Source organism: Herpailurus yagouaroundi, unplaced genomic scaffold (assembly GCF_014898765.1).
Source record: "Herpailurus yagouaroundi ecotype Mexico unplaced genomic scaffold, PumYag 140, whole genome shotgun sequence".
Taxonomy (NCBI): Eukaryota; Metazoa; Chordata; class Mammalia; order Carnivora; family Felidae; genus Herpailurus; species Herpailurus yagouaroundi.
The window spans coordinates 8,724,983-8,737,359 of NW_024412395.1; the positions used below are offsets into that span (position 1 = coordinate 8,724,983).

The 12,377-nt window shown below is 44.7% G+C and overlaps 1 protein-coding gene across 1 annotated transcript; it reads left to right on the plus strand.

The window, feature by feature from the left end:
• The first annotated feature begins 335 nt into the window (after nucleotides 1-335).
• On the plus strand, nucleotides 336-12,377 carry NIFK (nucleolar protein interacting with the FHA domain of MKI67). Its single transcript, XM_040474787.1, has 7 exons — nucleotides 336-521; nucleotides 1,466-1,603; nucleotides 7,462-7,570; nucleotides 9,230-9,441; nucleotides 10,719-10,784; nucleotides 10,909-10,980; nucleotides 11,593-12,377. The coding sequence occupies exons 1-7, from the start codon at nucleotides 417-419 to the stop codon at nucleotides 11,779-11,781; spliced, it is 891 nt and encodes a 296-aa protein (XP_040330721.1). The 5' UTR covers nucleotides 336-416; the 3' UTR covers nucleotides 11,782-12,377.

Sequence of the window (12,377 nt, forward strand, 5' to 3'; positions counted from 1 at the left end):
TGGTAGATAGGATGCCGCCCGGTTCATGAGTCATTTAATAAAGCGATTTAGATCTTCAAGTTTACTTGGTTGTGTTTTATTTGTTTTTAAAGATTTTATTTTTAAGGAATCTACACCCAACGTGGGGCTCGAACCTCGCTTTGAAATTGGCTGGCCGCAACGTAGACGGGAACAAGTTAGCGTCTGCCATTTTAGACAGGTGGCCGGAAAGAGAGCAAGGCCAAGCGCGGCCCGGCCAGCAGTGGGCGCCTGTGTTCGCTCGGGCCCCTCCCGGCTCCGCCCCATCCCGCGCCTTATGCCCCGCCCCCCGCGCCTCGCCGCGCAGGTCTCCTGCCTCCACTTCCGCTTTGGAGGACCTGAGGGCTCGGCGTTTCCGGGGCCGCCGCGTGGAGCTCTTCGGCTTGGAAGCTGTCGCCATGGCGGTCTTTGCAGGCCCGGCTAAGCCGTTCCTGTCGCTGAACCCGCAGGAGGAGGCCAAGTTTCAGAAGGAGGTGGCGCAGTCTCGCCGGCGCGCAACCCAGGTGAGCAGCCACTGCGGGCCGAACTGAGAGGGGAGGCGGCAAGCCGGGTCTGGGGGTCTCCGGGACAGCGCGGAAGCCCGTGCGGTTCCCTGCCCCCGCGCTCCTCGCCTTCCTCGCGCCAGCGTCTCTCGGGGTGGCCCGCCGGCCTTAACGAGCTTGGAGGCCAAGGCCTCCCCGAGACCGGAAGGGGTATGCCGATCGAGAGATGGAGTTTGGCCGTGTAGGCCTTAGGGTTCTCCTATGGAAATGCGCGGGAGGTAATCGGGGTGACGCCAGGGGAGAGAGCCAGCTGTTGGGAATGGAATCAACCCCAGGTTAGAGCTGTCACGCCTCCGCCTTGCCCCCGAATTTGAGAGTTTTGTTTGCCCAGTTGGTGATTTTGGAGTTCTTAAAAGACAGTGTTTGCCGAGTTTCATTGGCTGACTAGGGCCCGTGACATCAAGTTGTATTTGCCTTGGTTTTTAAGCATAAAACACACATTTGGCAAAATTGAAAGTTCTTGCTTATAGAAAGCAAGGGCATGACTGAGGTGCTAGAAGGTTGTTCGGGATCGTGAAAGTCAGTGTCTTCAAATTGTTCAGTTCAGTGGGTGTGAGTAAACGGTGAACTGCAAGCAAAATTGAAGGGTATGTTTGTGTGGAGTTTGGCCAGAAGATTTAAAACGATGTGTGCAAATATTGCTTATCCATCGATTGAGCATATACTTACTGAACGTTTACAGGGCGCTGGGTGCTGCGATACTGGAGGCTAAGACTACCTACCACTAGACCGCTGCCCTCTTGGGGAGGTAGATGTTAAACACCAAAGTTTTTAATTACTACTCTGTCATTGGAAATGCAGGGCAAGTCTTTTGTCTTCGACTGAAAGCCAGCAGTCTTGAAGTTGTGTTGCAATGTGATTTTTTTTAATTAAAAGTTTTGTTTACCTGGTCTTTACGTCTTCAGCGAAAGGAGAAAGAGAAACTTACTCCTGGAGTAATCTATGTGGGCCACTTACCTCCAGCACTTTACGAAACCCAGATCCGAGCATATTTCTCCCAGTTTGGCACTGTTACGAGATTCAGACTGTCCAGAAGTAAACGGGTAAGATTAGATCGTTTTATATCTTACAAGTAAGTAAGTTATGACACTTTACAGTGCACGTTCATATACTATTGTTTATCACAGTTCATATCAGAAAGGGGAGGGTAAGATTTAGAACCTGCAACAGTCAAAGGCACAATCAGTATTAATGTAAATGTTTGTTTTGCTATTTTTTTTAAATTGCTCCAAATCCTCAATTTAAATTGATAATCCTGATAAGTGAATCCTATTTATTCTATGGTTACTAGGCCACGGGTACATGAACTTCAGTTTGAAGAGCAAGTATGAATATCTTTTTTAAACAGAGCTTTTTTTTTTTTTTTTTTTTTAACGTTTATTTATTTTTGAGACAGGGAGAGACAGAGCATGAACAGGGGAGGGTCAGAGAGAGGGAGACACAGAATATGAAGCAGGCTCCAGGCTCTGAGCTGTCAGCACAGACCCGACGCAGGGCTTGAACTCACAGACCGTGGGATTGTGACCTGAGCCGAAGTCGGCCGCCTAACCGACTGAGCCACCCAGGCGCCCCATCTTTTTTTTTTTTAATATTTAAAAAAAAATTTTTTTTAATGTTTATTTTTGAGAGATAGGACATGAGCAGACGAGGGGCAGAGAGAGAGAGGGAGACACAGAATTCGAAGCAGGCTCCAGGCTCTGAGCCGTCAGCACAGAGCCTGATTTGGGGCTTGAACTTAGGGCAAGCAAGATCATGAACTAGGCTGAAGTCAAACACTCAACTGACTGAGCCACCCAGCCACCACAAAAATATTTGTTTGTTTTTTTATTTAATGTCTATTTATTTTTGAGAGAGACAGAGACAGAATGCGAGTGGGTTAGGGGCAGAGAGAGAGGGAGACACAGAATCCGAAGCAGACTCCAGGCTCTGAGCTGTCAGCACAGAGCCTGACACGGGGCTCAAACTCACGAGCTGTGAGATCATGACCTGAGCCGAAGTCAGGCACTCAACTGACTGAACCACCCAGGCGCCCTGAGAATATTTATTTTTAATGTTTATTTTGAGAGAGAGAGAGAGACAGACAGAGCACAAGTGGGGGAGGGGCAGAAAAAGGGGAACAGAGTCTCCGGGGTGGGCTCTTTGCTGACAGCAGTGAGCCCAATGTGGGGCTCGAACTCACACGCCTGATCATGACCTGAGTCAAAGTCAGACATGCAAACAACTGAGCCACCCAGGTGCCTCAAGTACGAATGTCTTGTATTAGCCTCTGGCATAGGCATCCCTATGATAGCAAAGGGCTATATACTGAGTAGTTAAGTATAAGGACACTGAAGCCAGACCACCTAGGTTTGAACCCTGGTTGTACAGGTCACTCATTGTATGACCTTGGACCAGTTATATAATTTCTCCATGCTTCAATTTTGTCTGTAAAATGTGAATAAAATAAAATAGCATCCACCTCCTAGAAGAATATGATGAAAAATTAAACAAGGTAATGAATGTAAAGTTTTAGAACAGTGACTGATACCGGCAGTAAATCCTTTATAAATGTTGCTGTTATAGTGTATCTTCTTTCTAGTAAAGAAAAAGTTTCTATGCTTTGTTTTCCTAATAGAGGAACGGCCACTGTATTTTCTTCCCTGCACACATCCGCTTTGGGTTATAGCCATAGACGTCTCACTGTTGGAATCTGTTTTTTCTTGATACACTTTTTCCACGTTTTATCAAAGTTAACTTTTATATTCGATTTGGTGTGTGAGGGGAGAGAGATGCATCTGTCACCTGCTGATTGTCATAAAAGCATAGATCCGAAGTTTTTTGTTGTCAAAGCAACATCTCGACATTAAAGAGAATTTTAACCTTAAAATGCCCTAGTGTCTCCCATCCTAAGCAAAATAACATTTGTCTGTATTCTTCCCTTGTTTTTCCATTTGCCTCTTTGTAATGGTTGTGTATTATGTGGGTGAGGTATTTTAAACATCCTAAAGTCTGCTGGCATATTTGATGACTATTCAGTGATCCACCATTCACTTTCATCAGGTGTCAGCTATATCTCATACTTGTTTCAGATCTTTGTTCTTTAAGAAATAAATTGTAGGTAGACTTGAAGGTCCCCTTTTGTACCCTTCCCCAATCCTTTTCATTTTCTCCCCAAGTCCAGGGAATTACTATTCATGAATCCAGTTCTTTTCATTACTCTTTTTTTTTTTTTTTTTTTTTTTTGAGAGCAAGAGAGAATCCCAATCAGGCTCTATGCTCAGCACGGAGCCCTCCATGGGGCTCAGTCCCGCCACCATAAGATCATGACCTGAGCCGAAACCAAGAGCCAGACGCATAACCTACTAAGCTAGCGCCAGGAACCCCTTTATGTGTGTTTAAGTTTTTACTACATGTTCATGTATGAATGAACATACATGTCGTATTTGTTTCAAGTTTATATTTTATTCTTTAGCTCAATTTTTTCAGTTAATAATCAGAAGGTTATTCTTCCCCTACCCATTCTGAAATCCAATCAAGGTTCATGCATTGTGTTTGGTTCTAGCTCTTTAGCATATCTAGAACAGTCTTCTTGCCCTTTTGGCTTAATTGTTTTGCTTTTCTTGACATTGGCTTTTTTGAAGAAGAGTTCAGGTCAGTTTTCTTTTAGAAAGCTCGCTCCTTAAGGAGATGCACTAAAATGTACCATTTTCAGCATTGTTGCATAATAAAGCTGCCACCTTCCCCACTCACCCCAATTTTGACTGTTTGCATAGTACTTCCAACATTCTGATACCACTAGGTAAAAGCTTGGTGCTTTTTTTTTTTTTTTTTTTAGTTTATTTTGAGAGCTCACAGGTAAGCAGGGGAGAGACAGAGGGAGAAAGGAAGGATGGGAGAAGGTGAAAGAATCTCAATCTCAAGCAGGCTCCATGCTGTCAGAGCAGAGCCCAACACAGGGCTCAATCCCACAAACCAGGAGATCATGACCTGAGCCAAAATCAAGAGTCAGACACTTAACGACTGAACCACCTAGGCGCCCCTACAGATTTATTTGTAAGTAATTTCTACACCCAATGTGGGGCTCAAACTTAACAACCCTAAGATCAGGAGTCACATGCTCTACCAACTGAGCCCACCAGGTACCCCTGGCTTTTTTTGGTTTTTTTATTTGTTTCTTTTTTTAGACACTTGACATGTATTTTCGAGTCACTTTTCAGAAGGTTTATGCTTGTTTACAATGTGGTACAGTAAGTTGGAATCAGTGTGTGTCTTCCACTCCACCATCTTCCCCCTCCCTGTTAAGAGTTGGGATTATATTGGGGCGCCTGGGTGGCGCAGTCGGTTAAGCGTCCGACTTCAGCCAGGTCACGATCTCGCGGTCCGTGAGTTCGAGCCCCGCGTCAGGCTCTGGGCTGATGGCTCGGAGCCTGGAGCCTGTTTCCAATTCTGTGTCTCCCTCTCTCTCTGCCCCTCCCCAGTTCATGCTCTGTCTCTCTCTGTCCCAAAAATAAATAAAAAACGTTGAAAAAAAATTAAAAAAAAAAAAAGAGTTGGGATTATAGGGGGCACCTGGATGGCTCAGTCAGTTAAGCATCCAGCGCACCTCCGCGCATATCATGATCTCTCAGTTTGTGGGATCAAGCCCCACATAGGGTTCTGGACTGATGGTGTGGAGTCTGCTTGGGATTTGTCTCTGCCCCTCCCCTGCTTACACCCACCTTCCCTCCCTCCCTGCCTCTTAATAAATAAACAAACAAACAAACAAACAAACTTTAAAAAAAAAAAAAAAGAGGTGGTATTATGAGGGGTTTTCAGACATACAAAGTTTTACCACAATCTTGCTGCAGGTAACTGACGGCCGACGTGCCCAGAGCTGCTAGTTAGCGGCACCGCTGTGTTACAAACGAGCCTCCTGCTCATTTCCTTAATTTCGTCACCAGTGTTGATCCATAGCCAAAGATATGTTTAATGCAAAATTGTGAAATAGTTATCGTTACTGATAATTGGAGCCGTAAGGGAAGAAAGATTGGCTTCCACCTACACTCCTAGATTTTCTGTCCGGAACCCTGTAAATTCGTGTCCTGCCCTTAGGCAAATGGAGGACGGCAAAGGGCTTTTTCGTTATCCACTACTTCCCGGTTGCCCTCAGCTCAAAATAATCCTTATGCCGGAGTAGCATATTTGGGGATGGCATCCTCTGCCACTCTAAAGAACATTCAAGTACCTGACTAACATCCCCTGGAGCGCTTACAGATTATTTCTTCATAGCAGCCCCGCGAGAGTGCTTATTCTTCCCCCATTTAATAGAATGAAACACTTGAGGCTTAACATTACTTGCCTAACTGTCACAGCTAGGATCCAGACTTGGGCATTTGGACTCTAGAACCCGTGCTCTTGTTATTAAGACAAGTGAGAAGATACACTATGTTGTGTGGAGGGCAGGAACCCAGGATGTGCATTTCAGGAGATGTTGGCAGCATCCCTTTACCATCAGTCATGAAGACGACCGGTCACTAGAAAACGTGAAAAGGAACACAATATTTATTTACTTATTTATTTGGTGCCGTGCTGGGTGTGGAGTCCAACACGGGGCTTGAACTCACAACCTTGAGGTCAGGACCTGAGCTCAGATCAAGAGCTGGCTGCCAGCGGAGTCACCCAGGTGCCCCAAAAATGAACACAGTATTTTATCGATTAGCTTGGTGACACTGAGGAGTTAGTGTCTTCCCAGTTCTTATGTGTAGAGTGAAAATTATATTACCTGCTTTCTTTGTGAACCATCACGCTATCTGCTGAGCGTTGTTTTGGGTTTTGTTTTGTTTTTTAAATGTTAACTATTTGGGGTGCCTGGGTGGCTCAGTCAGTTAAGCGACCAACTCTTGATTTCGGCTCAGGTCACAGTCTCACAGTTCTCCAGTTCGAGCCCCAGATCAGGCTCCGCACACTGACAGTGCAGAGTCAGCTTGGGATTCTCTGCCCTCTCCCCCCACCTTCGAAATAAATCAATAAACTTCAGGGGGAAAAAAAACAACCTAAGTATTTATTTGTTTTGAGAGGGAGAGAGAATCCCAAGCAGGTTCTGCACCGTCAGTGCAGAGCCCAACACAGAACTTGAACCCACAAACCATGAGATCTTAACCTGAGCCAAAGTCAGGAGTCAGACGCTTAACTGACTGAGCCACCCAGACGCCTGTTTTTTGTTTTGTTTTGTTTTGTTTTGTTTTGTTTTGTTTTGTTTTGTTTTTTGTTTTGAGTAGGCTCCACTCCCAGCGTGCCGTCGTGGGGCTAGACCTTACAGCCCTGAGACCAAGAGTCCCATGTTCTACAGACTGAGCCAGCCAGGCACCCCTCTGCTGGGCATTGTTAATACACGAATAAAGTGACTACCGTTGAAACTGGTGATGAGTAAAGGACTGTGGGCCCTACCAGATTTCCTTTATACAGTAAATTCCAGTTGTACTAGTAGTGTATTTATCACGTGATCAGAATCTCAGGTATACCTCGGGCGCATGGGTGGCTCAGTCCAAGCGTCTGACTCTTGTTTCAACTCAGGTCACGATCTCACATTTCACGGATTCAAGTCCTGAGTTGGGCTTGGCACTGACAGTGTGGAGCCTGCTTGAGATTCTCTCTCCCTCTCTCTGCCCCTCCCCTGTTTGCTCACTCGCTCTCAAAATAAGCAAATGAAATGAAAAATACAAAAAGAAATCCCAGGAACAACTCAAGATAGTTCAGACTATTTTGGATTTTTTCTTTTCCCGTAACAGTCCCCACACCGTGCATTGAAGTTAGAATTAAAGGTGTCGTAATGTTATTCGGTAATGGGGCTTACGTACGTTATTTAAATTAATGGCATTTTAAGAGTTTCACTACTGGTAAGAATTTGATTGTTCTACTTTTGGTGGTGTGTGTTCCATTGCAGACTGGAAATAGTAAAGGCTACGCGTTTGTGGAGTTTGCGTCTGAAGATGTTGCCAAAATAGTTGGTGAAACAATGAACAACTACCTTTTTGGTGAAAGACTCTTGAAGTGTAAGTGCTCTTCTCTCGCATTCTGTGGGGATGCATTGTAAGGACTTAGTGCAGAGATAGGAGTGCATTTTCTAGACAGATTTCCAGTTGGGATTTTAAAATCTGCTAGAGTGAGAGCCGTGTGTGCCGAGATGGAAGTAGGACGAGTCACTAGGAGTGCATGGAAGGGCAGGTGCCCGATCACTCATGGGATGTGGAAGGCTCTCCCGAGGAAGGGTCTTTAGGTGGAAACCTGAAGATTAAATGGGAGTGTGCCAGGGGACAGCACGTGCAAAGCGAGAGGTGACTGATGCTACTTATTTGCCTGTGAAGGAGTGTGAGGGGAGCCAGGAGATGAGAGGAGGTCAGGTTACCGAAGGCCGGGCATGTAAATCTGGGAGTTGAGAAGATATCCTGAGGGCTAGGGGAAGCCATTAATGGGTCCTAGATGGGATAAGGTTAAAGGCAAGAAATCCCATCTGAGAGTCGCGTGAATGACGGTGGCAGTGGCCATGGCTCATCTGCAAGAGAGGAGTAGAGGGCTCTGTATTCGCCAGAATACAGGCCAGCTCTGTATTCGCAGAGCACCCCTGTCCGCAGCCCGGTGCCTCTGGAGGCAGAGTCTAAGTTTTGGCTTCTCTGCGCTGATGGTGGGATTGTGTGACCATCCCAGGTGCCAGAGCCACACACGTGGCTGACGACCTGCCCAGGCAGCGTCACTCTCCCTCGGTTCCCGCCGCTGGGAGAGAGAATCCCAGCAGCCTTGTCGAGGTCATGGATTCATTTCGCACATAAAAAGCATGGCTCTTGCCGGGAGGAGATGGGCCCAAGAGGCGACCTAAAACATGTCAGGACGGCATGTGTAGGATCAGTGCTGTGCTGGGTCTGACTTCGAAAGATCACACGAGAGGTTCTGAGCTCTGTTAGGAGTTCAAATGGAGGATTAGCCACGTTGTCTCTTTTTTTTTTTTTTTTTTTTTTTTTGAGTGGAAGTAGTGTGTTTTGGAGGTGAGCCGAGGAAAATACTTGTAGGGAGTAGAGAAATCCGGGGAGAAGGAAGTCACTGAGGGTGAGCTGGCAAGCACCGTAGTGTGTAGGCGGCTGGGCTCCATCCTGCTGGGTAGCACGGGGAGACCGAGTTACCCCAACTCCCAGGCGAGGGAACTGGGGTACTTAACCAACTCCCCACCTGTCGGTTGAAAGTCGATGCCAAAGGTTGGGCCTGCCTTTGCGAACGGTCCCGTTGTGCCGCCACGGCCTGCACAGGGCCCGTAAGCAGAGAGATGGAGATCAGGGGAAGCTGGCTGAGTCCTGGAGAGGTAGGTACGCAGAGATGAGCTGAACGGGATCTTTCTGCTACGGCAGGTCACACAGTCTGAGATCCTGCGAGCTTTAAGGACCCCTGCCCCCAGACTTGATGCCACCACGACATGCCCTTCTACGACTCCTCTTGTTGACTCCTCTTGTTCACTCACGTATTCCTGGCTCCTGGATTAGTTCTTGGCGTTTAACAATAATTGTTGGCTGTGTGCCTTTCCTTTAGCCGCCCTCCCCCCCCCCACCCCCGTATTCTTTCACTCTTGCTCTTGAAAACGGGAGACCCATCATCTTGACAAAAACATTGAATCCTCTCTGTCGCGTTGGTTTGGAAACACTTTTCTTTCTTTCTCTTACATCTAGGTCATTTTATACCACCTGAAAAGGTACACGAAGAACTTTTCAGAGAGTGGCATATTCCATTTAAAAAGCCATCCTATCCAGCAGTGAAACGGTATAATCAGAATCGGACACTTCTTCAAAAGCTACAGATGGAGGAGCGATTTAAAAAGAAAGAAAAGTTACTCAGGAAGAGATTAGCCAAAAAAGGAATTGATTATGATTTTCCTCCACTGGTAAATATTCTTTCACAAAATGTTTTTCATAGTTTTTCACGGGGTGGGCTTTGTTCCTCAATAATTACAGCCTGTTTATGGTTTTATACATAAAGTGTCTAGCCCAGTGTTGAGGCTTTGTCTAAGTTTTTGAAACCTTGCACTGTAGGTTTCTTCTAAAAGTTTGTTAGCGCAGATCCCGTTATTTCCATTATACAGAAGAGGAAACTCTTGAAAGGGATTAGGTCATTTGCAAAGTTTTTATGATCTGTTTTTAAGTTACTGAAGTTAAACCACTGTTTAACCAAAAACTATAATGCTTATAGAAAACTATTGAAGATGTCATTCAGAATGAAATGTTTGGTTTATTATATGCTCTCCTTAAACAAGGCTGTGAATCAACGATCTTTCTTATTGCCATTCTGATTTTGGAATTAGAAATATTCTTCTTAACATACAGATCGGAATTAACCAATAAGCGTCAGTTCTGCGAATTAAATGAGCCAGGGGTTGAAATATATGAGACAACTTAACGAAAATGAGTTAGCACGGATTTTCAAATTCCTAGCTGTTCACTTCTTGCTCGAATCCTAAACACACGCTTTCGAAGTAGGTGTTAAAAGAGCGTGTCACCGTCCCAGGGCCCTGGCGCTCGTGGGAACCGTGTGGGAGCCGGGACAGTGAAGCTGCAAAGAATGCCTCTTTGCATTCTTTGCAGGCCTGCAAGAAATGCCTCTCCCGTAGCCTGTTTGCTGGCTTTTGCAAGAGCAGCTCTGTTTTATTGCCCAATCCTGAACTTGGCTAAGACAGGGCCCGCCTTTTCGCATTCTTCCAGTTCACGTTTCTTTTTTTTTTTTTTAATATATATATTTGTGTGTGTATATATATATTTTTTGTTTGTTTGTTTTGTTTTGTTTTTTTGAGAGAAAGAGAATCCCAAGCAGGCTCCACACTGTCCATGCGGAGCCCAGTTGACATCACAACCCAAGCCAATATCAAGAGTCGGACTTTAACCAACTGTAGCTTTTGTTGTTACCGTTCCTCTGGTTCACATCTGACTCGGGTTTCTGTATGGCCAACTTCAGGTTTGGCCCTACTTCAGCCTCCACAGCTGTGCCCATTCCTTAGTGAGGGTCTCTCTCCCAGTTTTGCCTTAAGATCATGGGTTTTGGTTTTTAAATTGAAATGCTTTGTCATTTGGAGAGCATTTACTGATTATGCGTGTAAGGATCTAATGGTAAGTTAAGCATGTAAATGGCATACGTATGTGACATTGCCAGTTCATTTCTTTATTTAAGGTTTTATGTAAAAAGAAAAAAAGAAGTGCTTCAGACACTGGTCTTCAGAAATCTACAAATAGCCAGGTAAAATTGTTTTTATCATGTTATATGCCAGGTATAAGGGAAAGATAAATGGGGAAATACATACTCAAGACTACTGTCAGTGATAAATACGCAGATTGGTAACGTCTCTTAAAATTTATTGAAGGTCTTATCAAAGAAGAAGAAGAAAAAAGCTCCGTGCACTCCTGGCACCCCTGAGCAGACTGTAGATAGCCAGGTAAAATTGTGTTCACTGTTGTGGAAATGGGGTATTATAGAAATGATTTGAAAGAGGAAAAGCAGGGGCACCTGGCTGGCTCAGTTGGTGGAGCGTGTGACTCTTAATCTCAGGGTTGTGAGTTCTAGCCCCATGGTGGGTGTAGAGATTACTTTAAAAAGATAAAAAAGGAAAAGCAGTCCATGCTGCTGTCACTTTATTAAAATTTCAAATTTAACCTTGTGATTGTTTTAGTAAACCCTGGTGATTTAGCAGATGCAGTGAGCTTAGCAAAAGTTACTGTGAGCGTATGGCAGTTTACCTTTTCGGCAAAGTGACTGAGTCAGTAGGGAGAAATGAGGCTAGTATCTTTACAAATGTGAGACTAGTTTTCTCCCTAATACCCTATAATGGAGCACGTTCTATTCCAGTTAATTGTGAGCTTGATACTAACTTTGGTAAGGGCCTAGGCTGTGTTATGTGCACTTGTATCACCAAAAGGTATAAACAGGCCTAAAATAACACAGGGGAACTTGTAAAAATATAAGGCAAGGAGTATGGGGGGGGGGGGTAAAGTCATTCCTAATATCTTCCTTTATTTCTCTATTACAATGTTTTACTCATTGAATCCAGGGCCCCACACCAGTTTGCACACCAACATTTTTGGAGAAGCGAAAATCGGAAGTGGCTAAAATGAATGTTGACGATAAAGATAACGAAATAGTTTTCAAACAGCCTGTACCTGGTGTAAAAGAAGAAACACAGCAGACTCAAACACCTACACGCTCAAGGAAAAAAAGGCGAAGAAAAGGCAATCAGTGATTGATTCTAAATGTATTATATTTCTTGTGAAAAATGTGATTTTATTGTGAGGGCCAATTCTTTGTATTTAACTATGTGCAGTGAAATGCAACCATTGACAGGGTTCTTGGAGGACAAACTGTCAGTAAGGAAAGCGATCAGTAACCGGCTTACCTGCCCTTGCTGGCATTTCAGCGTGTAGTAGCTGGGCTCACGCTGCCTCTTCGTCCTGGTCTCTAGTTTTCTTTGCACATTTCATAGCTGTCTTTAGTTTCTCTTCCTGGATAGAAAAGTCCCCACTTCCTGCAGCTTTTATTGTTACCATCAGATAAAGAATACAGACTCTTGCTTGACCATCTACATGGTTCTCTGTTAGACTGTGCATGGCTAACCCATAAGAGCACTTGAACATCATGTGATGGAAACTGGAAGTTAAATTACTTGGAGAGTGAGAAAGCCCTTCAAGTATATGTACGTGACCACTTTTACCAAGTTAAGTCTTTGGGGGGCTAGCAAGGTTTAATGACTCATTTTGTGTTCGTATCATCAATGTGGAATTGTATCTCAAGAATCAGTGACCAGCAAATAAACTTTTTCTACAATTCATTTATATGCAA